Below are 24,835 nucleotides of genomic sequence, written 5' to 3' on the forward strand. Positions count from 1 at the left end.
TTCAGTAAGGTGTTTTCCCCTTATGTATGATATTTAGATAAAAACTCAGTGTTCAGGTGATCAAATACTTATTTTTCAAACAGGAAATTCTCAAAGATCTTTCAGAAAATGACTTCCACTGCATAAAGACTGAATTTCAGCAAGTGCTAAGTAATAGGAAAGAAATGACCCAGTTTTTGGAAGAATGGTTGAATACTCATTTTGATATAGAAAAGTTTAAAAATGGCATCCAGAAAGAAAATGATAAGATTTGTCAAGTGAATAACTTCTATAATAACAAAATAATTGTAAGTAGTGATTTTTGTGTGTGTGCTAGCTCATTCTTCTTGTTGTTTGCTCTAATTTTTCTACCTTTTTCTTAAAAAAGACTTAGAGCAACTTAATCTTAGATATGCTTCTTTATTTGTATATACTTTATTTTTTTGTTTGAAAAAAATTGGGGGAAAAAGTTGGGTAAAACATGTTCTTCCTCTAACATGTTATGTGTGCTTCCTTAAGATAATTAAAAATATTCACTTACACTTGTAAAGAAGATAAAATCTTGGGGTGTAATAATCAATTTCCCCTTAGGGAATCTTGAATGTTCTTTCCTTTCTCACTTCTCCCTGCTTCTGGAGGATTTGAGCCTTTCCCCCAAGTAGCCTCAGACAGAGTGAGATGAGCCTGTTTCAGGGAACAGGCCACAGCTGTGGCCATGCCACACACAAGCCTGTCCAGCAACTTCACTGAGATGTACTTTTCATCTTGGTGGTATCACTGCCTTATGCACTGATACTTCAACTCTGAGGTTCAGAGATGTGGTGTATAGCATTGTTCCCAAAGTGACTGGCTCCAGTGTACAGATTCACAAGAACCAACATGGCTTAAGACAAGCTTGTTAATTTGTTTTTACTTTCCACTGATCAGAATATTCATTCTGTTCTCTGAAGTAATCCCTGTCTCATATACCTGGTAAAATATACAGTAGTCAGAAAGTTGCTTGTTGTATATGCAGCTGGAGCAAAGGGAGCTAGATTAATATTAGAGCTTCTAGTAATCATCAAGACAGTATGGTACTGACACAAAAACAGACACGTAGATCAGTGGAACAGAATAGAGAGCCCAGAAATGGACGCTCAACTCTATGGTCAACTAATCTTCGACAAAGCAGGAAAGAATGTCCAGTGGAAAAAAGACAGTCTCTTCAACAAATGATGTTGGGAAAATTGGACAGCCACATGCAGAAGAATGACACTGGACCATTTTCTTACACCACACACAAAAATAGATTCAAAATGGTTGAAAGACCTAAATGTGAGACAGGAGTCCCTCAAAATCCTAAAGGAGAGCACAGGCAGCAATCTCTTCGACGTCAGCCGCAGCAACTTCTTCCTAGAAACATTGCCAAAGGCAAGGGAAGCAAGGGCAAAAATGAACTGTTGGGACTTCATCAAGATAAAAAGCTTTTGCACAGCGAAAGAAACAGTCAACAAACCCAAAAGACAACCGACAGAATGGGAGAAGATATTTGCAGTTTGCAAAGGACATATCAGATAAAGGGCAACTATCCAAAATCTATAAAGAACTTATCCAACTCAGTATCCAAAGAACAACTAATCCAATCAAGAAATGGGCAGAAGACATGAACAGACATTGCTGCAAAGAAGACATCCAGATGGCCAACAGACACATGAAAAAGTGCTCAACATCACTAGGCATCAGGGAAATCCAAATCAAAACCTCAATGAGATACCACCTCACACCATTCAGAATGGCTAAAATTAACAAGTCAGGAAACGACAGATGTTGGTGGGGATGCGGAGAAAGGGGAACCCTTCTACACTGGTGATGCAAGCTGGTGTAGCCACTCTGGAAAACAGTGTGGAGGTTCCTCAAAAAGTTGAAAATGGAGCTACCCTACGACCCAGCAATTGCACTATTGGGTATTTACCCCAAAGACACAAATGTAGTGATTCGAAGGGGCACATGCACCCCAATGTTTATAGCAGCAATGTCCGCAATAGCCAAACTATGGAAAGAGCCAAGATGTCCATTGACAGATGAATGGATAAAGAAGATGTGGTATATATATATATATATATATATACACACACACAATGGAATATTATGCAGCCATCAAAAAATGAAATCTTGCCACTTGCAACAACATGGAAGGAACTAGAGGGTATTATGCTAAGCGAAATAAGTCAATCAGAGAAAGACAAGTATCATATGTTCTCACTGATATGAGGATTTTGAGAAACAAGACAGAGGATCATAGGGGAAGGGAGGGAAAAATGAAACAAGACAAAACCAGAGAGGGAGACAAACCATAAGAGACTCTAAATCTCTGGGCGCCTGGGTGGCTCAGTTGGTTAAGCGACTGTGTTCGGCTCAGGTCATGATCCTGGAGTCCCGGGATCGAGTCCCGCATCGGGCTCCCTGCTCGGGAGGGAGTCTGCTTCTCCCTCTGACCCTCTCCCCTCTCATGTGCTCTCTCTCTCTCATTCTTTCTCTCAAATAAATAAATAAAAAATCTTAAAAAAAATAAAGAGACTCTAAATCTCAGGAAACAAACAGGGTTGCTGGAGTGGTGGGGGGTGGGAGGGATGGGGTGGCTGGTTGATGGACATTGGGGAGGGTATGTGCTATGGTGAGCGCTGTGAATTGTGTAAGACTGTTGAATCACAGACCTGTATCTCTGAAACAAATAATACATTATATGTTAATAAAAAGAAAAAGCTTCAAAAATTGGTTTCATATTTCATATGTTTGGGTAGGTCTTTTTTGACACTTTAATTTCATCTGAAAACTATACGTAAATCACACTGAAGTATAGACAATATTCTTTAAAATATATTTTCCTGTGGATATTTCCATTTGTTGAATACCTCAAGCTAGCAAAATAGTAAATGAGCTGCTTCAAAAAAAAAAAAGTCCACAATCAACAGAGGAAAAGCATAAAAACCAACATTTGAATAAGATAATCCCCATAAAATTCAGTGTTTTTCTTGTAATATTGAGGACCTACTTGTGAGGAGAAAGTAGGGATTCCTACTCTGTGGATGAGCAGAGATATATGGCTTCTTCCAGCACCTTGAAAATAGGAATTGATACCTTTATAGGTATGAGGTCAGTAGTGCAGAACCAAGGAGAGCCCAGAATGCCAGCAAGAACACAACTAATTTAGCATCCAAGTCTGATAGAAGTGCCTTAAAGATATAGATAAAACCAATAAGGCATTAATGATGAAAGCAAAAAGTACATCCCTTAAGAATTAGGAAGTAAAAAGATAATATGAGTAATTTCAGAGTTAGCCTTCAGTGTAAAGGAGGGTGGTGATTGAGTGTTAGTCCCTGCACAGAAATACAAGATTTTCAGATTAATTACCAAAAGTCAGTGAATTCTTTTCCCTATAAACACTGAGGTTTGAAATGAAACAGGAAAATAGATTGCTGTTAAGTTTCCTGGATTTGCTCTGCCATTACGTATCAGTTAATGTTTGTATATGACATTATAAATGTCCTAACATACATAATGACTTTAACCTGCACAGCTCTGCAGATTTCCGCTTCGTATGTTAGCGCTGATCCAATAAAGCGAGATTTATCATCTTGCAAATCAATACAAATCCTCTCCAGTCCTCATTCTTCTTTTATTCTCATCATCAACATCCAGCATCTTCTGAAATTTCAGGAACTGATGCAAACCACAAAGAATGTTCACATCCTTTTAAAGTACTGTTCTAAGATGTTCTAAATGATGAATTTCAGCACGTGCCTTGTCCTAGAATTCTAGTAGTGTTCATAGTATTTTTTATATGTAATTCATTTTAGAGTTATAATGGTGTTTTACTATTCAATAGGCTATTATGAATGAATCTACAGAGTTTGAGGAAAGAAATGCTACCATAGCCAGAGAATGGGAATGTGACCTGAAATCAGTGAAAGAGAAAAATGAACAGCTATTTAAAAACCACCAAACTTTGAAGATCTCCCTGACGTCTGGTATCCTTGTTGATTCTGCTACAGAAGACAATAAGAATCTTCATGTTACATCAAGAGCCACGCAACTAACAACAGAGGTATGTGATTTCTTAGATGTTTTTTAATTTGCGAATTGATCAATTAAAGATGCATTTTATATATCACTTCAGAGCAAAATTATAGTATCAAATGTATTAGGGAACATGGACCATGTTTGTGTGTGTGATGGGCTTCTTTTTTTTTTATTTTTTTATTATGTTAATCACCATACATTACATCATTAGTTTTTGATGTAGTGTTCCATGATTCATTGTTTGTGCATAACACCCAGTGCTCCATGCAGAACGTGCCCTCTTTAATACCCATCACCAGGCTAACCCATCCCCCCACCCCCCTCCCCTCTAGAACCCTCAGTTTGTTTCTCAGAGTCCATCGTCTCTCATGGTTCCTCTCCCCCTCCGACTCACTCCCCTTCATTCTTCCCCTCCTGCTATCTTCTTCTTTTTGGGGGGGGGGGGGCTTCTTTTTTAAATTTAGTTCTACCGTGGCTGTCACTCAAATAACTACAGAACTGTATATATTATATGAGATCTTCCCTTTAAATTATAAAAGAGAAGTAACTCATAGTTTAATTTGATTAAGAGATACATATACTGCTTCAAGTGCCATTACTGTATATTATAAATTTCTTCAATCATGTAACTTTTTATTGAACTATAATCTGTGTCTATTTATAGAACTAGCTTAGAGGGAAAGGGCAATTCAGCTTTTCTCTAATTATCGTCAAAGTCTTTAATATTGGTTAATGTTATATCAAAATTAAAATGGAAGAGGCTAAAAATATAACAAATATCTTTATGCAGATTAACCTGCATCCAAGAATCAATACGTTATTTGAATGATTCAGTTATTTTATTAACTAGCCTTACTTGGGAATTGTGAAGCAAATATGCTATTTTATTTTGTTAGCTCACAAAATGACTTAGTGAAGAACCCGAGTAAATTAAAATTTATCACTTTTACCAAAATAAAAACCTAAAACATCAACCACTAGTTTAATAATCAATTACCAGTGGAAACTAGAAGATCACTAGTACAGTTTATTGATTTGCTAATCCCTACAGACCTCAGTAGCTGGTGGAGACAAAAATAGCAAAAATACTAAACCCATCTACCAAAGCAATAAAGAAGCAGAAGGAAATTCCCATCTTTAGTAATCCCAGAAAATACCCTATCAGATAATTATTGTATGCTCTTACTTTGGTAATTATGAAAAATTAGAGTAGCATAGAACAGTTTGGTAATGATACAGAAATAGACAGAGCAGTGGACCAGAGTAGAGTTCAGCAGTACACCCAAGGAGGAGAAATCAGTATTTGATAATGGTAACTGCCTACTTGGTGGGAAAAAGATGATTTACTTAATGTTTGATTCCAGACAACCAGCTAGCCACTGAGAAAAAATAAATCTGGGTTTCTACCTCACTCACTTAAACAAAAATAAATTCTGGATGGGGCCAAGAAGAAACAGACATTTTCTAGGAAAACCTGTATATGTGTGTGTGGGTGAATAATCTTATAAATATGGACAAATTCAGGTATTTTTTTACTTGCAAAAAACTGGAAATAACCTAGATGTTCATTAGTGGTTGATGGGTTAACTAATTTATAGTACCTCTAAGAAACAGGATGTATGTATCCATGAAAACAAAAAGGTGGAGAGATCTGTATGTATTGATAATGGAAAGATCTGGAAAATATATTGCCAAGTTAAAAAAAAAAAACTGTATATTCAGTATGTTCCTACTGTATGTATGACTGACTGTTTTTATAACTGTGTATTCACAAATACTGAGATAGGCATAGAAAATTTCTGGAGGGATACACTTGAAAGAGTTTAGTGGTTGCTACAGGGTCAGCTAGGGTTCTGAGACAGGGAAACTTACCCTTTATTATACGCCTTCGAATTTTTCCAGATACCTGTATTTAAAAACTAGGTAATAAAAGTAAAGGGAAAGATATGTTATATGCATTACTTAAAGAGTCAGTTAACACGTGTATTTCCTTTAAGTGGTGTTAATTTAAAACGTGAGTGCCTGTTTAATATGCTTAGCACCATACAAACCAGTAAATAAAATAACACTAAACCTTATAATATAAAATTTGGGTCTTTTTTAATCCAAAAATCATCAGCTTCTAAATAAAGAAAATAACACACGTGTAAATTAGGTGACATTTGGTTTCTCTTCTACCCTTTGTTAATGCAGTGTGAAACATTAATACCTGTATGTGGTCATCTTTGTCTTACATGTATATACCGTGATTGTGCCTGCATGGCACACCTCATATACGTGTGCTTTTTCTAACAGAAAATTCAGGAGCTGGAAACTTCACTGCGTGAAGCCCAAGAAAGTGCTAAGCATAAGGAAAGCAAGATTATAAAGATGCAGAAAGAACTTGAGATGACTAATGACATAATAGCAAAACTTCAAACACAAGTTAATGAATCAAATAAATGCCTTGAAAAAACAAAAGAAATGATCCAAGTACTTCAGGTAACTTAAAGAACTCAACTTTATAATAAAAGGGTTTTTTTTTTCTTTTACTCTTGAATTTGGCGGATAATTTGGTTGGAACTCCGATCTTTTACTTGAACTTCCTGTGACGTATGTAACATCTGAAGTTCAGTACTCAAGCTTATTAAAGCAAGTAGAAATTTATAAATGAAATGCAAAAGTGTATTTTCATGTAAAATAATGATTTTCTATATTCCTAGAAAAATTATTTTTTAAAAGATATATAAATATTCTGTATAGTTTAAAATGTATATTTTCATTTTTCAGGAAAAAACTTATGTAAATATTTGCTCTGGATTAGATAAGTACATTTTAAAATTATTTTCATTTAATCCCATTATTGAGCCCCAACTGGTAGCCTCTGGGCTGAATCTGACCTGTTTACTTTAGGAAGAACAGTAATTTGTCTTTGACCTTGAATGCCATTACACACATCACACCTTCATTCATCGCATCCTTACCACTCCTTTTTGTTTTAGCTCCAGCCTTTCTCACACTTCTTTTGCTTGAGTCTGACCCTAATAGGCACTTAAGTTTTCTATCTCTTCATTTCGGTTAAAATTTGGAACAAGTCAAGAATGTCTGCTCCTTTCATCATTTTAACATTGTTCTAAAAGTTCTGGTTCATTTAATAAGACATGAAACAGAGAGGCAATAAAAAACAATCTCAATTTTGTTAAATGTAAAGCTAAAAACCAAGAAACCAATTGTAAAGCTTTAGAATTTTTGAGAGTAATTATTTAATATATCGAATCACATTTTTATTTGATCAAGATAGACTTGTTGAGTATCTGGTATGTGATGGTCATTGCTCTAGATGTCATGTGTACAGCCATGGAAAGAAAGAAATACCCCTCCTTTCCTCCAAGGAGCTTACATTCTGGTTCAGGAAGAGAGAAAATAAGCAAGTATATATGTGTGTCAGAGGGTAAAAAGTATGGTGGGAAAAAATTAAGCTAGATAAGGGTTGCGTGGGTACCTGGTGAAAGTGGGAGCATAAGGGAATCAGATATGATCTTATAAAGGGGAGCTGAGGAGAGCCACACCACTAAGATGACTTGGGGGAATGGGTGAGCTATGTGGTAGGGGAAGGGCCTTCCAGGCAAAGGAAAGCACAAATAGTGTAGGTATGTTTAAGAAACAAGAAAGCCAGTGTCTCCTGGAGCAGAGTGAGCAAGGAGATAGAGTTGGGAAATAAGGTGAAAAGTAGCAGAGAGTCAACTCATAAAGGGTCTGACAGTCCATTATAAGAACTGTGGTTTTTATTTTGAGTGAGATGTGAAGTCATCAGAGGATTTTGGCAAAAGGATAAAATGGTCCAATTTAATTTTCTAAAGGCTGCTCTTTGAAAATAGAATCCAGGAGGGTGTGTTTGTTAATGTGACATACAAACTGCTACAACAAAGGGACCCAAACTGCAGCAATTCAAACAAGAGGGAGTATCTCATATAACAGTGTGAGTTCCAGGTTGGCAGGTGGCTCCATTCTGCATGATCGTTCAGAGGCTCACTTCCCTTCCATCCTGTTTCTCCACCACCCCCTCGGGTGCTGTTTTCATCTGCATGGTTAAAGCCAAGTTATAAACTGTCCATGCCCAGGTTCACAGGAAAGGGACAGATGGAGAAGCTAAAATAATCTTAAAATCTCTACTCTTAAAGACTCTGGCCCAGAAGTGGCACACATACCTTCCTCTCAAATTTCTTGGAGTCAGAGATGATTCTGGAGTTTGGGGCTTGAACAACTGGAAGAATGGACTTGCCATTTATGGAGATGGGAAAGACTCTCAGAAGAGCCAGTTTTTGAAACCATGGGAACTGAATCAAAACTAAGTTTTGGACGTGTTGAATTTGAAATGGCTATTGGGGACCCCCATCTTGAGATATGACTGAAGCAGTTGTATGTATACGTAAGTCTAAGAGAGATCTAGACTTAAGGTATAAATTTGGGGAATTGTCGGCGTATAAAAGTCATGAGACTGGATGAAGCCAGGAGCATGATGGGGAAGAGATAAGAAGTAACCAAAAGATACCAAGATGGAGCAGCCGGTAAGATGGAGGGGAGGAGGTACAACATAGAGTGCAGACAGCGGTTACGGTTTCTTCACAAAAGTGAAGAAAGTATTTCAAGATAAGAAGTAAGCAACAAATTTCTCCACATTCTGTGTAAATTGATACAGGCATCTGTGGAAAGATAAATATCTTTCCTGTGTACCAGAAATAATTTTCTGGGTTATGGCATTATATAACACCTATAGGGAAAGAAAGCAAAATACAGATTCATAAAATCTTTATACCATTTGAGTTTATTTCATTTGCTTTTCAGTATTATATAAACATTCTATAAAATGCAACAATGTATTTAACTCAAGACTTGGCATAGGAAGAAACTTTTAACCTATTCACCACTATTTGAAAACATCTTGGGGCGCCTGGGTGGCTCAGTTGGTTGAGCGACTGCCTTTGGCTCAGGTCATGATCCTGGAGTCCCAGGATCGAGTCCCACATCGGGCTCCCTGCTCGGCGGGGAGTCTGCTTCTCCCTCTGACCCTCTTCCCTCTCGTGCTATCTCTCATTCTCTCTCTCTTGAATAAAATAAAATCTTTAAAAAAAAAAAAAGAAAACATCTTGGATATAGCTGTCCAATATAATAACGTCAGGTTTGTTAATTGAATAGAGAAGAAAGTAATTTGAACAAATGAATCATTCACAATTTTGTTTAAATCTTGATACACTTCCTACAAATCATTACAAATTGTTTCTATTAAGTAGCAGTGAATAGATCAAAAATTTAAACTGCAGTAGAACTTTATGGACACCTTGCATGAGGAGAAAAAAAACATCTTATTTATAATGGCCACAAAATCTAAAATAAGATGATTGAATGACTAACCTTAACAAAAAATGAGGGCAACATATATGAAAAGAAAAATAAAACTTTAAAAAGAAATATAGGGTAACCTGTGGTTTATAAGAAATACACCATTTCCTAGGTTGGAACCTAAATACAATCCTAAGTTTTTCCCAAATTAATTCCTAAATTTCATGTAATTCAAATCAGAATTTCAAGGAATTCTTTTTCAGGTAGAGCCACTAAAGTTTCTTGACTGAATCTGTCTAAGAATGCAGATGATAAATAGGTGATGTTAACCAAGAAATTCATGTTTTCCGTCTTTTCAGTTTATTAGCAAAACTAAGACCGTCAGTATTTCTTGAGTGCAGCTTTGGTCACATACCATATATTTGAAATAGGGAATTCTGTTATCTTTCATTTCTAATTCAGTATTTTCAATTTTGATTTCTTTTACATAAGAATGTTTTAAACAATGTTATATATGACTAATTTATTTCATTGTGGCAAAAAAATAATCTGCATTTCTAGAATATATTGAAATTTTTTTAGTGTCATAAATGGATACCTTTTTTTTTTAGAGTTCTTTGAACTTTTAAAATAATATATAGACAAATAGATCAATGGAAGAGAATACAGAACTGAGAAATAGACCCACACAAATGCAGTCAACCGATCCTTGACAGAAGAGCAAAGGCAGTTCAGTGGAGAAGGGTAGTCTTATCAACTAATGATGCTGAGACAACTGGACTTCCACAAACAGAAAACAAATCTTGACACAGACCTTCTCTCTTCCAAAAAATTAACTCAGTTGATCAAAAATCCAAATGTAAAACATAAAACTAGAAATCCCTCAGAAGATAAGATATAGAAAATCTAGGTGACCATAGGTTTGGTGGTGACTTTCTAGATACAACACCAAAAGCACGATCCATGAAAGAAAAAATTGGTAAGTTGGACTCCATTTAGATTAAAAATATCTGCTCTGTGGAAGACAGTTAAGAAAATAAAAAGGTCACAGACTAGAAAAAATTTTGCAAAACACATATCTGATAAAGAACTGTTGTCCCAAATATACAAAGAACTCTTAAAGCTCAATGATTAAAAAAAAAGCCAATTAAAAAATAGGCAACGGTTCTGAGCAGACACCCCACCTAAGAAGATATACGTGTGACAAATAAGCATATGAAAAGATTCTCAGCATCATATGTCATTAGAGAAGTACGAAATACCACTACACACCTGTGATATCTCAAAACGCGACGAACCACACTAAATGGTGGTGAAGAGGTAGAGCAATAGTTCATTGCTGGTAGGACTGCAAATGGGACAGCCAGTTTGAAAACAGAGTTTGGCAGTTTCTTACAAAACTGCCAACACTCCAGCCAGTCACATGCTCAGGGAGTCCCCTACATCACCATCTGACTCAGGAGGTAGGGTACTGAACTGGTGCTGTGACTAAGCAAACAGTGGGCTCCTCCAAGAACAGGCTTATCTTAACCAGTCATCCACCTCCTTAAGCTGAGCATCTTTCATTTTTGGAGGTTTTGCATCTTTTTAGTCTTCGCTAGCCATGGGGTGCGCATAAAAGTTTCTGTGGGAGTTGGGTTGGGAAAGCCTAGAGGACTAAAGAGAGCTCTCTAGGTTCCTATTTAGATGGGTTTTATTTTTTGTTCAGTATCTAATTCTCCATTGTATGGTTGTGGTACAGCGATACAAAGAAACTGATTCATTCAACAAGTGTAAGAAATGAGCTATCGAGCCGCAAAGACATGGATGAACCTTAAATGCACACTGTTAATTAAAAGAAGCCCATCTGAAAAATGATTCCAACTATATGACATTCTGGAAAAGGCAAAACCAGAGAGACAGTAAAAAGATCAATGATTGGCAATGGTCCAGAAGGGGTAAGGGAGGGAAGGATGAATAGGTGGAACGGGATTTTTAAGACAGTGAATCTATTCTGTATGATATTGTAATGATGAACATGTGTCATTGTACATTTGTCAAAACCCGTAAAATGTACAGTACAAACAATAGACCCTAATGCAGTCTGAAATGTATCAATATTGGCCCATCATTTGTAACAAATATACCACACTAAAATGTGATGTTAACAATAGTGGAAATAGGCAGGGTGGGGAGGGAGATGGAGCACGACAAGGGTATATAGGAACTCTGTACTCTGCTCAATTTTTCTATAAACCTAAAGTTGCTCTAAAAAATAAGTATTTATAAAAAAGGGTTTAAATGTATTTAAATATGTATTTACATATGATTTTTTTTTTCTCTGAGTCGAAAGTAGTTATATTTTCAGCACCGGATTGACCATCTTTGAGTACAAATATCCCAGGAACACTTTATTATACTTTGAATTCAGTTCTAGTTTGATATTTATATTCCCATTCTGACATCTTTTTGTTTCATTTTCCTGATTTACCTTTGTCTACCCATTATTTTCAACCTTTCTATTTCATTTTGTTTATATCATTGTTAATTGGAAAAAAAAAATTTTGTTTTAGGAAATGAAGGGGCGCCTGGGTGGCACAATAGGTTAAGCATCTGCCTTCAGCTCAGGTCATGATCCCAGGAGTCCTGGGATCGAGCCCCACATCAGGCTCCCTGCTCAGTGAGGAGTGTGCTTCTCTCTCTCCCTTTGCCCCTCACCCTGCTCATGCTCTCTCACTCTCTCGCTCTCTCACTCTCTCTCTCTCAAATAAAATTAAAAAAAAAATGGAGGTCATGTATTCTCAATTACATATTAGCTTCCAGTAGTTTCATGTATACTTCACAGCAAATATCTACTTGTTCATTTTAGAGTTAAATTTCGTGCCTTTTCTGCTTTTCATATATTTGGAGTTCGCTGTTTTAAAATCTTCCTACCAAATCAAGGTAGTTAACAGCTCTTTAAAACTGCTCTGAAATTATTTTATTTTTCTTTTCTCTAAAAAATTTAGGACAAAGTTGCTTTAGGAGCTAAGCCCTATAAAGAAGAAATTGAAGATCTCAAAACGAAGCTGGTGAAAATAGACCTAGAGAAGATGAAAAATGCCAAAGAGTTTGAAAAAGAGTATGTCTTTGCCTTAACTGAACATGACTTTAATAGTTTACGTTTCGGGGTGCCTGGGTGGCTCAGTCAGTTAAGCATCTGCCTTCAGCTCAGGTCATGATCTCGGGGCCCTGGGATCGAGCCCCGCATCAGGCTCCTTGCTCAGTGGGGAGCCTGCTTCTCCCTTTCCCTCTGCCTGCCGCTTTCCCTGCTTGTGCTCTCTCTCTCACTCTTTCTCTCTGACAAATAAATAAATAAAATCTTAAAAAAAAATAGCTTAATTTTCCCTTCTAAATTTTTTGCATTGGTTAACTTTTTAAAATATGTGGAAATATTGTTACTGTTTTTTAAAATAAATACAAACATCCACAGATTTTAAACTTGCTAAGTTCTCATTATACATCTGCCAAGTTTTTAAAAATCAGCATAGTTATGGTCAATTATTAACACACTGTGTCTTGATGCTTCTTGCTGTCTTACATAAACAGCTTAAAAGTGGCCTTTTTATGCTTGAAAATGAATGTTAAGAACCTGTATATATGTGCATCTGTGTGTGTTTAACACTTCGACTAAGATTTTTGTTGGTTCTCTTAATTTAGTTTGTTCTTCCTATTGTGTTTTTGTGTAAAATTGCATTTCCTCTTAAATTACGGTACCTAGTACCCAGAAGCGTGACTTCTTTTTATTTATATATACTGTACATAATGGCATGCCTGAAGTTCTTTATGATATAGCATAATGAAAGAATATTAAATAGAGACAGTGAATTAGAAATATAATATTGACACTTATTATTATATCACCTCACATATAGGCTGTTTAATCTCTGGTCTTTGTATTCATAATCACTAAGGATAGGTTTGTATTAGATGATTTCTTAAGATTCCTTCTGACTCCTAATGCTTTTTGTTCTTCCTATAAATATTTAACAATGATGCCTAATTTGCCCAAAAAGTAGCACTCTGAAGCTTCTTGCATTCTAACCAGCCTTCCATTGATAAGACTATTGGTTTTAGTGAAACTTATACCTATCAAGTTCTTCATTATAAAAAGCAGTTTTAGGGGCACCTGGGTGATGCAGTCGGTTAAGCGTCCAACTCTTGGTTTTGTCTCGGGTCATGATCTCAGGGTCCTGAGACCGAGTTCCGCATTAGGCTCAGCACAGAGTCTGTTTGAGTTTTTCTCTCCCTCTCTCTCTCGGGCCCTGACTCCTGCACTCTCTGCGTGTGTTTCTCTCTCAAATAAATAAATAAATCTTTTTTTAAAAAGGCAATTTTATGTATCGAATAGAATCAGCAGATACTTTCAGAGTCTCTAAAGACAGAAGGTCTCATGATTTATCACTGCTGATTAACACTTAAGCCAACAATTCCTAAAATGTCACTTTCTGCTGGGTAACAGCAGAATTTAACCTCTGTATCACATTAGACTAGAGCTGCACCCAGGGTTTGCTTCCCTGACAAGGTAGAAATGGGTAGAAGTTCTTTTTACTTTGGTGCCCTGGTAATTCCGATTAATAGCTACTGGGCTTCCAGAATTTTAAAAAGAATTTCAAAAACTACTCCTGCAACCAAACAGAATACTTTCAATTTGATGGTGTTATAGCTATAAAATATTTGATACCGGGGGTATCTATTGCCACTTACAGGTTTTATGTCAATGTGATCTATCTTACTAGAAAATTCTTGATAACAATTCTGTTTATTCTTCCATTATAATTAGTTGCAAAGCTTTTACATGTTTCTATTGATGTTCTTATTAGAATTACTTCTACAAAAGCCACTGTAGAATATCAAAAAGAAGTTATAAGGGTACTGAGAGAAAATCTTAGAAGAAATCAACAAGCCCAAGATACCTCAAGTAAGTAGAAAATGCTGATATTTCCAGATCCTTTCCATTTTATTTCTCAATACATGTAGACATTTTGAAGACTATGATATATGTGACAGTCAAGAATAAACCTGTTAACCACTAATTTAGAAAAAACTATTTTTGAAATGAATTTATTGAGATCATATTTATCCTGTGACATCTCCTTAGTTTCCTGTAATCTCAACTATTTATCCATTATAGATTCTTAAAAAATAAGAATTTTACCTTTGCATCAGATCTTTACATATGAGTGAAGATATCTTCAGTATTATAAAAGAATGATGTAACTATCAAGGTAGAAGTACCCTTCCCAATAAAAATACAAACACATTGTAGTAGAATTTAACCATATGTGCAGTAAAAATGCAATCAGCACACAGTAGAAATAAAGAAATATATCCTACATGTTCTTAGTACTGAAAATAGAGTTGATGCTTACTTGCAAACTCTTTCAAATTTATCTTACAGTTTTCACATCTAATGATCAAATTTATGCTTGTGCATTCCTCAACCTGTTCCTTTTTCCATATTACTGTCTCTTGTGTTTCATTTGAAAAGAGAGGATGCTGAACAGTACTTGGGACAGCTTTTACTGGGACACAGTAAACAAGCAGTGAACTAAGTCAGGGCAGGTCCCCCTCACTTCATGGCTATATGAAATCATGGGGATAATACCCGACCTCCTAGCTTATATATATACGTATTGTAAGGATCAAACTGAAAGTTGTGTGTGAAAGCACACTGAAAATTCTAAATGTCAAACCAACATAAGATAATACTTGTGTGTATTATTATCCACTCATTTAAAAAACAAAAATGAGATAGTGTTAAAGTTGTTGTCTCATACATGTTTAGCCCAAACTTCTCTAGTGTCTATTGCAGAAGTGCATCCTTACCTGGAAAACTTCAGTGATAAAACTAGAAACGAGCATGCTTTGTTGTCACAGAAGGGTCAGGATAATTACTCTCAATGTGTGACTTTCAGGTACATACTGTATCTGAACTCAGAGGAATTCAAAAGAAAATGGACACTGAGTATCTTCCCCACACACAGCGTACCTTTTGTAAAGTTATCAGTTACTCAGTGGACTGTTCTACTTTATAAGCACCTCACATCTTTATGGAATTTTACAAAACAATTCCTTACCTTAGCTTCACACATACAGTGTAGAGTACTTAATAATATATGCTTTAGTATCATTCTGAGTTTTATTTAGTTAACAGGTAGGTGTTGAGGACTTACAGCACACTGAATGACTGGTGGTGGACCCCACACACGCTTTCTGTTCTGTAAGAAGCCCTCCCGTGCATCCCCTGATGAAGAGGAGAGAGCAGTGAAGGACAACACTGACCGCGGGGATTGCGGCTGCCGCCGCCGTGGTGGGGCAGTCCAGCCAGCAGCGCCGTGCTAGTGGGATTGGTGGCTGGAGAGAAGCGAGAGGACGCTAGAGACGACTAGAAGTGTAGATCAAATAGGCTCGGGAGGGGAGGTGGAAGGAGGGAGGAAGGGTGGCTTCTAGGGACATGGTGATTGAGATGTTCTGGTTTTTGCAGTGACTTATGGCTCTTTGTAATGTTTCTTTATTTTGAACTTTGGAGATAATGAAAATCATTGCCTATTTGTGTCTCTGCCTCCCTCAGTCATATCAGAATGTATGGACTCACAGCCTTCAAATAAACCCTTAACATGTGGGGGTGGCAGTGGCATCGTACAAAGCACAAAAGCTCTTATCTTAAAAAGTGAATATATACGGCTAGAGAAAGAAATCTCCAAGTTAAAGCAACAAAATGAACAGCTAACAAGGCAAAAGAGTGAACTCTTAAGGTAAGATCTGCTTATGTGATATCGAAATTATGCTTCTGGCTATTACATGTAGGGAGCTCGGTGTATACACCTCCATACCTGTTTTTTGCAGTTGGCAACCCTTCATGCATACAGGGAAAGTGATTTTTAGAATATATGTAATAATTTTTTTTTAAAAAGGATAAGACTGTAGTAGCCCCATTCCAGATGTTTGCTATCTATCAATTGACCTATTTTTAATGAAGCCAAGAAATAGGAAGTAAACAAAGATCTTTGAGGGGCAGCTTAAATAGACCACAAGTCTGCATACCCAAGTCAAAGGAGAATTCCTTAAGTCCATTATTGTAGTCTATTTGCTTTTACTTTGGAAGCAGTTCTAACAAATTTAATATTTGGCTTCTATCAAAGATTAGAATCTTGTGCCAAGCACTTTAGTGATACAACAGAAGAAAAATGGGCATTAAACAAATAACTATACAACTAATTTTTTGCAACAAGTGCTATTAAACAGCAATAACAAAAAAAACATGAACAGGACCTTATCTAGGTGTGCGGAGGACTGATGATGAAGAAACTGAAATAAGAGTAGCTGTGGAAAAGGGCAAGGGTTAGGCCAGATGAAAAGAGAGACTGGTGAGCCTTTTAGGCAGAGGGTAACATGTGCCCAGGCTTTCGGTCAGGAAGAATAACCAGTTGGCGGAACTGAAAGACGTACAGTGTGGCCAGGGCATAGAGAATGAATGTACCGTGTGAATAAATTTAGGAATTGTGCAGACTTACAGTCTCTCCCTTTTTTTTTCCTCCTATATTCAAGCAATAATCATCATCTTTCCAACGAGGTCAAAACATGGAAGGAGAGAATCCTTAAAAGAGAGACTCACAGAGAAGTTAGTTGTGAGAATTCTCCTCAGTCTCCTAAAGTGACTAGAACAGCTTCCAAAAAGAGGCCGCATACGCCTTCTCAATGCAAGGAACGGAATTTACCAGATCCTGTGCCAAGGGAATCACCGAAGTCTTGGTTTTTTGACAGCCGATCAAAGTCTTTACCGACACCTCATCCAGTTCGCTATTTTGATAACTCCAGCTTAGGCCTTTGCCCAGGTACGTAAATATACTGGTTCTTTAGAAATCAGGGGAATAACTGTCAGAACTTACCTTTAATTTGTGGCCCCACAGGACAAGGTTAGACAAGATACAGTTGAGCACGCTACAGTGCACAGACTTCATGTGGCACTTCTGTCGTGAGAAATTTTCTCCAAAGCACAGCACTAAAGTCCATCATTTTTACCCCAAGTTAAGTCTTTATTCTGCCTTTTAAACCTTGAACTCTTCCTTAAGATCAATAAGCAACTCTCTTAAAAACATGAAGACGCTACCCTATAAACAAAACTTTCACTGAAGAAGCCTTTCTTATCAATGCACTGGGCCAGTATTTCCAATAGCATTATATTCATTTTAGGCAAGCCAGATCATAGACTTGTTTCATTTACTTATTCATTCAATCAGCAAAAAATTTTGGTCTCTAACTATATGTCAGAGATGAGACCCTGATGGTACATTGATAACCAAAACCAGACATGGTCCCTACCCTACGGAAGCTTACAGTCTACGAGGAGATACACACAGTAATCAAGTAGTCAAAAAATAAAAAAATAAAAAATAAAATTCTAGAGTGTAAAAGGCTGTGAGGCATATGATAGGTTTTTTGTTTCAGGAATATTAAGGAAGTCTTCCTTGAAGAAGGAAGCTGAGATCTAAGAGGTTAATGTGAGTCAGCTTAACGAAGAGGGGAGGGGAAGTATCTCGAGCAGATAGAACAGTGAGGGCGGACCGGAAGCAGGGGAAGGGCTGGAAGGAAGCTGGTCAGAGCACAGTGAGCACAAGCTGCTTCGGATGGAGGCAGTGAGGCCAAGAGAAGAGCCAGGTGTGTGGGAATTTGTACATTGTATACAGGAACTTTGACTTTATCCTGAAAGCATATAGAGGAAGGCTTTGAAAGATTTTAAACCACATGATGGGTAGGATCATAATGAGTTATAAATTTTGAACACACCACCTTAGCTATATGGTAACCAACAAATAATAGGAGCAAGAGTCGATGACAATTGTCCAAGCAAGGGGTGATAGTAGCGGGGATGTGAACAGGTATAGAAGAGATGGAGAGAAGTGGACGGACCAGACCAGCGAGATGTGGGAGTAAAATCAGCAGTACGAGGCGCCTGACTGGTCGGAGGCAGGTAGTGTCAAGGGTCACCCCCAGCTGGGCCCAGGTGCCGGACGCAGAGGTGTGGAGCATTGGCGGAGAGGCTCTGTAATACTGCGCTTCTTGTAGGTCTCACCGCACAGCATGGATCACGTGTCCATGGGACAGCGCATCTGCCTGTCGGAAATGCCCTTACAGTCGTAGACATCTAAAGCAACAAAATTGTACACTAAGAGAGGCAGCTGCCAAATCATTTTTGGCCCCAAGCGAAGGTAGCCAGTGTTTGTGGAAGTGGACGGACCAGACCAGCGAGATGTGTGACGTTAGAAGAAATCAGTCCATTCTCATCAACCACACATCAAAATTAGATCAAGCTAGCAGTCTGGAAGTGCTCTTAGGGATATAGGAAGGCACCAAACAATTCGAAAAAATTTCTGAACTGTTCACCTTATGGAATAGCATTTAAACAAACATTTAAGGACCTTTCATTAGCTAGCACTTACATGGAATTTTTGCTGTATATACATAGACACTATTTTAAAAGAGTCTTTTGAAAAACAGAAACTTTTTTTAAGATTTTATTTATTTGAGCGCGCACAAGCAGAGGGAGGGGCAGAGGGAGAAGGAGAAGCAGACTCCCCGCTGAGCAGGGAGCCCGATGCAGGACTCGATCCCAGGACCCTGAGATCATGACCTGAACCGAAGGTAGATGCTTTACGACTCAGCCACCCAGGGGCCCCAAAGATTTTATTTATTTAATTGACAGAGAGACACAGCAGGAGAGGGAACACAAGCAGGGGGAGAGGGAGAGGGAGAAGCAAGCTTCCCGCTGATCAGGGAGCCCAATGTGGGGCTCGATCCCAGGACCCTGAGATCATGACCTGAGCTGAAGGCAGACGCTTAACTGACTGAGCCACCCAGGCGCCCCAAAAAAACTGAGAAACATTTAATCACCTTTCAATTTTATCTGATAATGCCAGGGGCACATGCATGATATAAATTAATTCAACAGCAAATAGAAATGCTTAAGTGTTTTTATCAATATATGGATCACTCTGGTACTATTTTTAAGTAAAATAAATAAAAGAGTAGGCTGGAAGAATATATGAATCAAAAACTGACCAGTTCAGGGGTGCCTGAGTGGCTCAGTCAGTTGAGCGTCCACCTTCAGCTCAGGTCATGACCCCGGGGTCCTGGCATCGAGCCCCCTCCCGTATCGGGCTCCGCTGTTGAGTGGGGAGCCTGCTTCTCCCTTTCCCACTGCTGCTTCCCCTGCTTCCCCTGTTTGTGCGCTCCCTCGCTCTCTCTCTTTCTCTCTCTGTCAAATAAATAAAATCTTAAAAAAAAAAAAACTGACCAATTCAGAATTAAAGGAAATAGACTCAGCCAGAATTAATAAAATGCTATTCAAAAAGAATTTTAATGTTAGTTTTTAATTTGAATTATAAATGATAACTTAAATTTTCTCAACAACTTGAGATAATTGCAAAGACCAGGTATGTGAGATTTACTTTAATGAATATAATCATTTGAAAATGAATATTGTTTATAAACATAAATGCAGTTGAAGTACTCTCTAAGAATGACGAAATATTCTCCAAAATATATACTATTTATTTAGCACATCATTTTTTTTTGCTAAAATTAGGGCAAAGGAAAATTAGACTCCATCTGTGTTTGATTCACTTTGAATCTCAAACTGATGAATTTCAAGTGACACTTTATTACTTCTTGGTTTTATATACAAAATGGCTTCTCTAACAGTTGATTTTTCTGAGAAAATGGGGAATAAACTTCTCCACCTCTGATGAAATGAAATACACCTTTTTAGTGACCAAACACAAGGAGGTTGATGACCGTATTGTCATTTTTCATTCTTCATATCTTCTCCTGTCAACATCGTTTCCATTTCCAGTTGTATTCAAATTGTGTGTGTGTGTGTGTGTGTGTGTGTGTGTGTGTGTGTGTGTGTGTGTGTGTGTTTTAATAAGATTACTTTTGGGTTTTTTTGCTTTTTGTTTTTCCTCAGAAGAACAAACTGCTGGAGCAGAGAGCGTGGAGCCTCAGCCAGCTCCTTGGCACGCCTCTTCAGGAAAAGATGCACCCGAGTGCAGGACACAGTAGACTCCTCTCCTGTCACTTTTCCGGGGGCCCAGCCTTCCCTGTTTGGAAATGACTGTTTATTACTTCACGTGCCTATCCCTGGCGATGTTGTCACAGTCCAACTTAATTTCAATTCAGTTTTCATTTTGCCACTAGAATTGGAAGATGAAGGAATAGGAGATGAATGCGTTCCAGTAATTTAGAATGGTGATAGCAATGTCTTCTTTGAATGTGGTAATACTTTACAAGTTGAATTGTTTTATTTATTTATATATTTTGTAAAGAATAAAATTATTGAAGGAATTTTCCAGTCTTTCCATGTATACATAAAATGTACTCATTTTTATTAATGTAATGTTATCCACATATGACTTAGATAATCCCAAGGCATTATGCATACATTAAAGCATCATTTAATTAACAAAATTATAAACTCCTCTTTAAGTACCTTGAACATTCAATAAATGTTTAATTAATGGTTCTGAATCACAATTCTATGTAACAGTAATTAATAGCTTCTTGGTGGGGTACTCAGCATATATTTGGCTCTACTTGTTTGTTTGACTTACAGAATTTTGCTATGAGAATATATACATGCTTTCTGGATTTAAGTTGCTAAGTTTAGCAAAGTGCTCTGACCTCTTCATTTTCTAGGCTAATCTTTCTATTGCTATAATAAATACAAAAGTTCTCTCTCGCTTTTCTGTTACCCACCAGCCCCCGTACAAGCACTCTAAATTGGTTGGTTTGTTACCAGACTTTGTACTCTACTACATTTTACTCCCAGCTGGAAGAACTTCATGGACCATTTATTCTATCCTTTTATTTCAGACATGAGGAAACAGCACCAGAATTTCTATCAAAGTAGAAAAATTCTTCTAAACCCAGAGTCCCCACAGATACATAAGACCTCTATGGATGGGCTTCATGCAGTCTGTAAAACCTCTGAAATTTTATGTTAATTTGTTAATTTTGTCATTTTTCTAGGATACTTGGGTCCATACTTTTATCATATTCTTAAGGGGATCTTTGGGTGATGTTTCTTTTCTTTTTAAGATTTTATTTATTTATTAGAGAGAGAGAGAGCACAAGCAGGGGCGGGGGGAAGCAGGCATAGGGAGAAGCAGGCTCCCCACTAAAAAAGGAGCCCGATGTGGGGCTCGATCCCAGGAACGTGGGATCATGACCTGAGCCGAAGGCAGACGCTTAACAGACTGAGCCACCCCGGCATCCCTGGGGGATGTTTCTTTTGTGTGTGTGTGCACCTTCTGATTTTTTGCTGAGTTTTATCCATTTGAAAAAGGAGCCATCTCTTCTGGTCTACAGACTGCTTCATACAGGGAAAGATTTCACCTGTCAGCCTGGTTAGAGATCCTGGGGATCTCTGAAACCTTTTTAGGGGGATGTGACCTCTGGGCTGTGGGTATAATTTGCCAATTAGAGAAGTTTACCAATTTCTTTTCTAGGAGCTGGATCTCTTGCTCCCTCTGGTGTCTGTCTTCAGTACAGCATGTTCTTGCGGTAAGACGCACCCCCGCCCCCTTTGTTCTCATTGGCCCTCAGGCATCCAAAGTATATCAGCTCCCCATTAGCACCCCAGGTAGGCAAGACAAGTACCAATCTTGGACAGCCCTCCAAAAAGTTGGAATACCAAGAACATGCTCCACTCTTCTCCCTCTCTCCCAACTATGCTGAACCACTCCGGCCTCCATCTGGGGCACTGCAGGCCCTCCAGTGTCAATTAATGCCGGTTCCATCAGCACTCCAAGTCAGGCAAGACAGAAACCAGTTCTTTGGGCTTCCGTAGAAAAAGTCAGAACTTTGGGTTAGTTTTCCACTCTTCTCTTTCCCCCTACTCCCCTGGGGAAACCGAGAGCCAGAGGCTGAGCTGTGCTGACTTGGGTAAGGGGTGCGGTGGGTGGAGCCACGGGTAAAGGGAAATGACTCTTCTTGCCCATTTCAATGCAGCTGTTCTCAGCTCTCCCCATATCGAGGGTCCTGTGACTTCTTAACTGACTTAAGTTCTCATAAAGGTATTTTGGTCTGTATATTGTTTTAAATCGGTGTCTCTGTGGGAGGAAAAGAGGTGGGACTTTCTACTCCCCACCTCTGAGGGAGATGTTGTTGACATCTCCCTCAGAAATGTTGCTTCACTCTCATGATCTGGGGTTTCAATATCATGATAAATGGCTGTGAAGAGACAATGATGAAAGTCAACAATGAAACATGCAAAAATGATAAAAAGCAATAATATGGTCAGACAACACTAAAATGGTCTGAAAAGTAAAGTCAAAGAAGACAAATAGATTATTGTTCGTAGGAAACATTTTCTGGAGAGCCTGGCAAAATTATATCCAGGAAACCTATTGAGAGCCTACCATTCATACTCAGCAAATATTTAATGGCTGTTTACTGTGTGCCAATCACTGATCTAGGCACCAAAAGTTACTGCCTTTGTGAAATTCATGTTTGGTTGAAAAACAAATATAGTACGTGCTGACTGCAGTATAAGGGTGAAAAGGATATAGTCACTAGCCTTGAAGAAATTTACTCCATGGAAAATATAGATGGGTAAGCAAATTTTTGCAACACCATGTTACTTAGGCTGTCACAGAGTCGGCATTATTGTTGGAAATCGGGACAAAGGGAGGCTGAAGAAAGCGGCACCAAGAAAGTAGTGTTAGACTTGGCCTTGATTAGAGAATCCTCATATCCATAAAAATTGTATTCTAAAATACTCAAAAGTTAAAGACATTGTTACTAAAGCAAGGAGCACAGCTGGGTGTCATTAGAAATCATTAGACTCCGTTAGAAGCTACCCTGGGCAATGAGGGACAGTCTTATCAAAGACTCTGTGTGTTTATATATGCAGAAATTAGATCAGAGATTTTTTTCATCTACTGTAATTGAATTTTAATAATCATTCACATTTACTAAGTACAAATGTAATCAATGTGCTGGTAGTTGTGAATGCCTAGTCCTTTCTCCTCACATGCCTGAGGCAGGTGCTACGGTTACCTTCTTTTACAGATAAGAAAGCTGGGGCTTGGGCGCCTGGGTGGCTCAGTTGGTTAAGCGACTGCCTTCGGCTCAGGTCATGATCCTGGAGTCCCGGGATCGAGTCCCGCATCGGGCTCCCTGCTCGGCGGGGAGTCTGCTTCTCCCTCTAACCCTCCCCCCTCTCATGTGCTCTCTCTCTCTCTCTCATTCTCACTCTTTCAAAATAAATGGATGAATCTTTAAAAAAAAAAAAAAAGAAAGCTGGGGCTTGGAGAGTTAAATGATTTACTCAGCTAGCAAAGGACATGGGACTTATCTTCATCTTTCTGACTGCACAGTCTTTGTTCTGAACCACCGTGACCATTGTGAATATACTTCTCTCCAAAGAGAAAAAACCTGGGAGAAAATGTGATCCAAAGAAGTTCCTTTTTCTCGCCTAAGAATCTCAGGGCAGGGGTGGAGGGGGGGTGCCTGGGTGGCTCAGTGGATTACCCATCTGCCTTCAGCTCAGGTCATGATCCAGGAGTTCTGGGATCAAGCCCCATGTCGCCTCCCTGCTCAGTGGGGAGTCTGCTTCTCCCTCTCCCTCTGCCCCTTTGCACCCCCTCCCGCTGTTCGTGCTCTCTCAATCTCTCTCAAATAAATAAATAAAATCTTAAAAAAAAAAAAAAAGAACCCCAGAGGAGTTTTTAGTGCTGTGGCATAAAGGCTGTCTTCAGGGAATCAGGTTCCTTCCCTTACCTGCTCTGTCCTTGACGGGTGCCTCTGACCTCAAGCAAAGTCACACAATGACTGCCATGTCCCAAGGCAGATCCACATTCCAGGCAAAAAGAAGGAAAAGCCTTTCAGAGTGGTCTTGCCTTTCTATCCAAAAGGAAATCCTCAACTTGCATTTCATTGGCCAGCTCTAGCAGCAAAGGAGGCTAGGAATATGAGAGTTTTGTTTTCTGGCCTTTATAAAATAAAAGGCAGGGGAAAGTGAGGTAGGTGGATGTTGAATGAACCAACGTAGATAGTACATGCACAAAATAACCTACACAATCACTCTGTTCAATTATACACCTGCTACAGTATGACTTACTAAGCCCGGCACACATGACCTAGTCCTAGACCTAGTCTATTATCTTTGTTCTCTTCGACCAGACTTTATTTGTTGCTCTTACCCAACACGTTCCCTTTCAAGCCTCCACACTATGAAGTTCAGAGTGCTACCCGGACCCTGCCCCTCAGTGTACCCAGGATGCCTGCACTCTGCCACTAAATATGAACAAGTGCTAGAAGAGACGGAGTGTGACAAAACAACCATAACTATACCTTAAACACAAGGAAATTTTTATTTCTCTCCCTCAAAACAATCCTGATGAAGGGGCAGGAAGGAAGCCTCCGCTATCTTAAATGACCGAGGTTCTTCTATTTT

At 38.3% G+C, this 24,835-nt stretch overlaps 1 protein-coding gene across 1 annotated transcript in view; it reads left to right on the forward strand.

Annotated features, from left to right (window-relative positions):
- The window catches only part of CENPE (centromere protein E), an 82,402-nt gene extending 61,679 nt beyond the window's left edge, over positions 1–20,723 (forward strand). The window contains exons 43-50 of the mRNA XM_028091205.2: positions 84–287; positions 3,845–4,063; positions 6,334–6,519; positions 12,345–12,457; positions 14,199–14,296; positions 15,950–16,133; positions 16,927–17,213; positions 20,345–20,723. Coding sequence (XP_027947006.2) covers positions 84–287; positions 3,845–4,063; positions 6,334–6,519; positions 12,345–12,457; positions 14,199–14,296; positions 15,950–16,133; positions 16,927–17,213; positions 20,345–20,439 — 1,386 coding nt within the window. The 3' untranslated portion in view covers positions 20,440–20,723. The remainder of the gene's footprint in view (positions 1–83; positions 288–3,844; positions 4,064–6,333; positions 6,520–12,344; positions 12,458–14,198; positions 14,297–15,949; positions 16,134–16,926; positions 17,214–20,344) is intronic.
- The last annotated feature ends 4,112 nt before the right edge of the window (positions 20,724–24,835 follow it).

This window comes from Eumetopias jubatus, unplaced genomic scaffold (genome assembly GCF_037043125.1).
Source record: "Eumetopias jubatus isolate StellerSeaLion01/CBP00866 unplaced genomic scaffold, mEumJub1_p1.0 scaffold_2, whole genome shotgun sequence".
In the NCBI taxonomy this organism is placed as follows: Eukaryota; Metazoa; Chordata; class Mammalia; order Carnivora; family Otariidae; genus Eumetopias; species Eumetopias jubatus.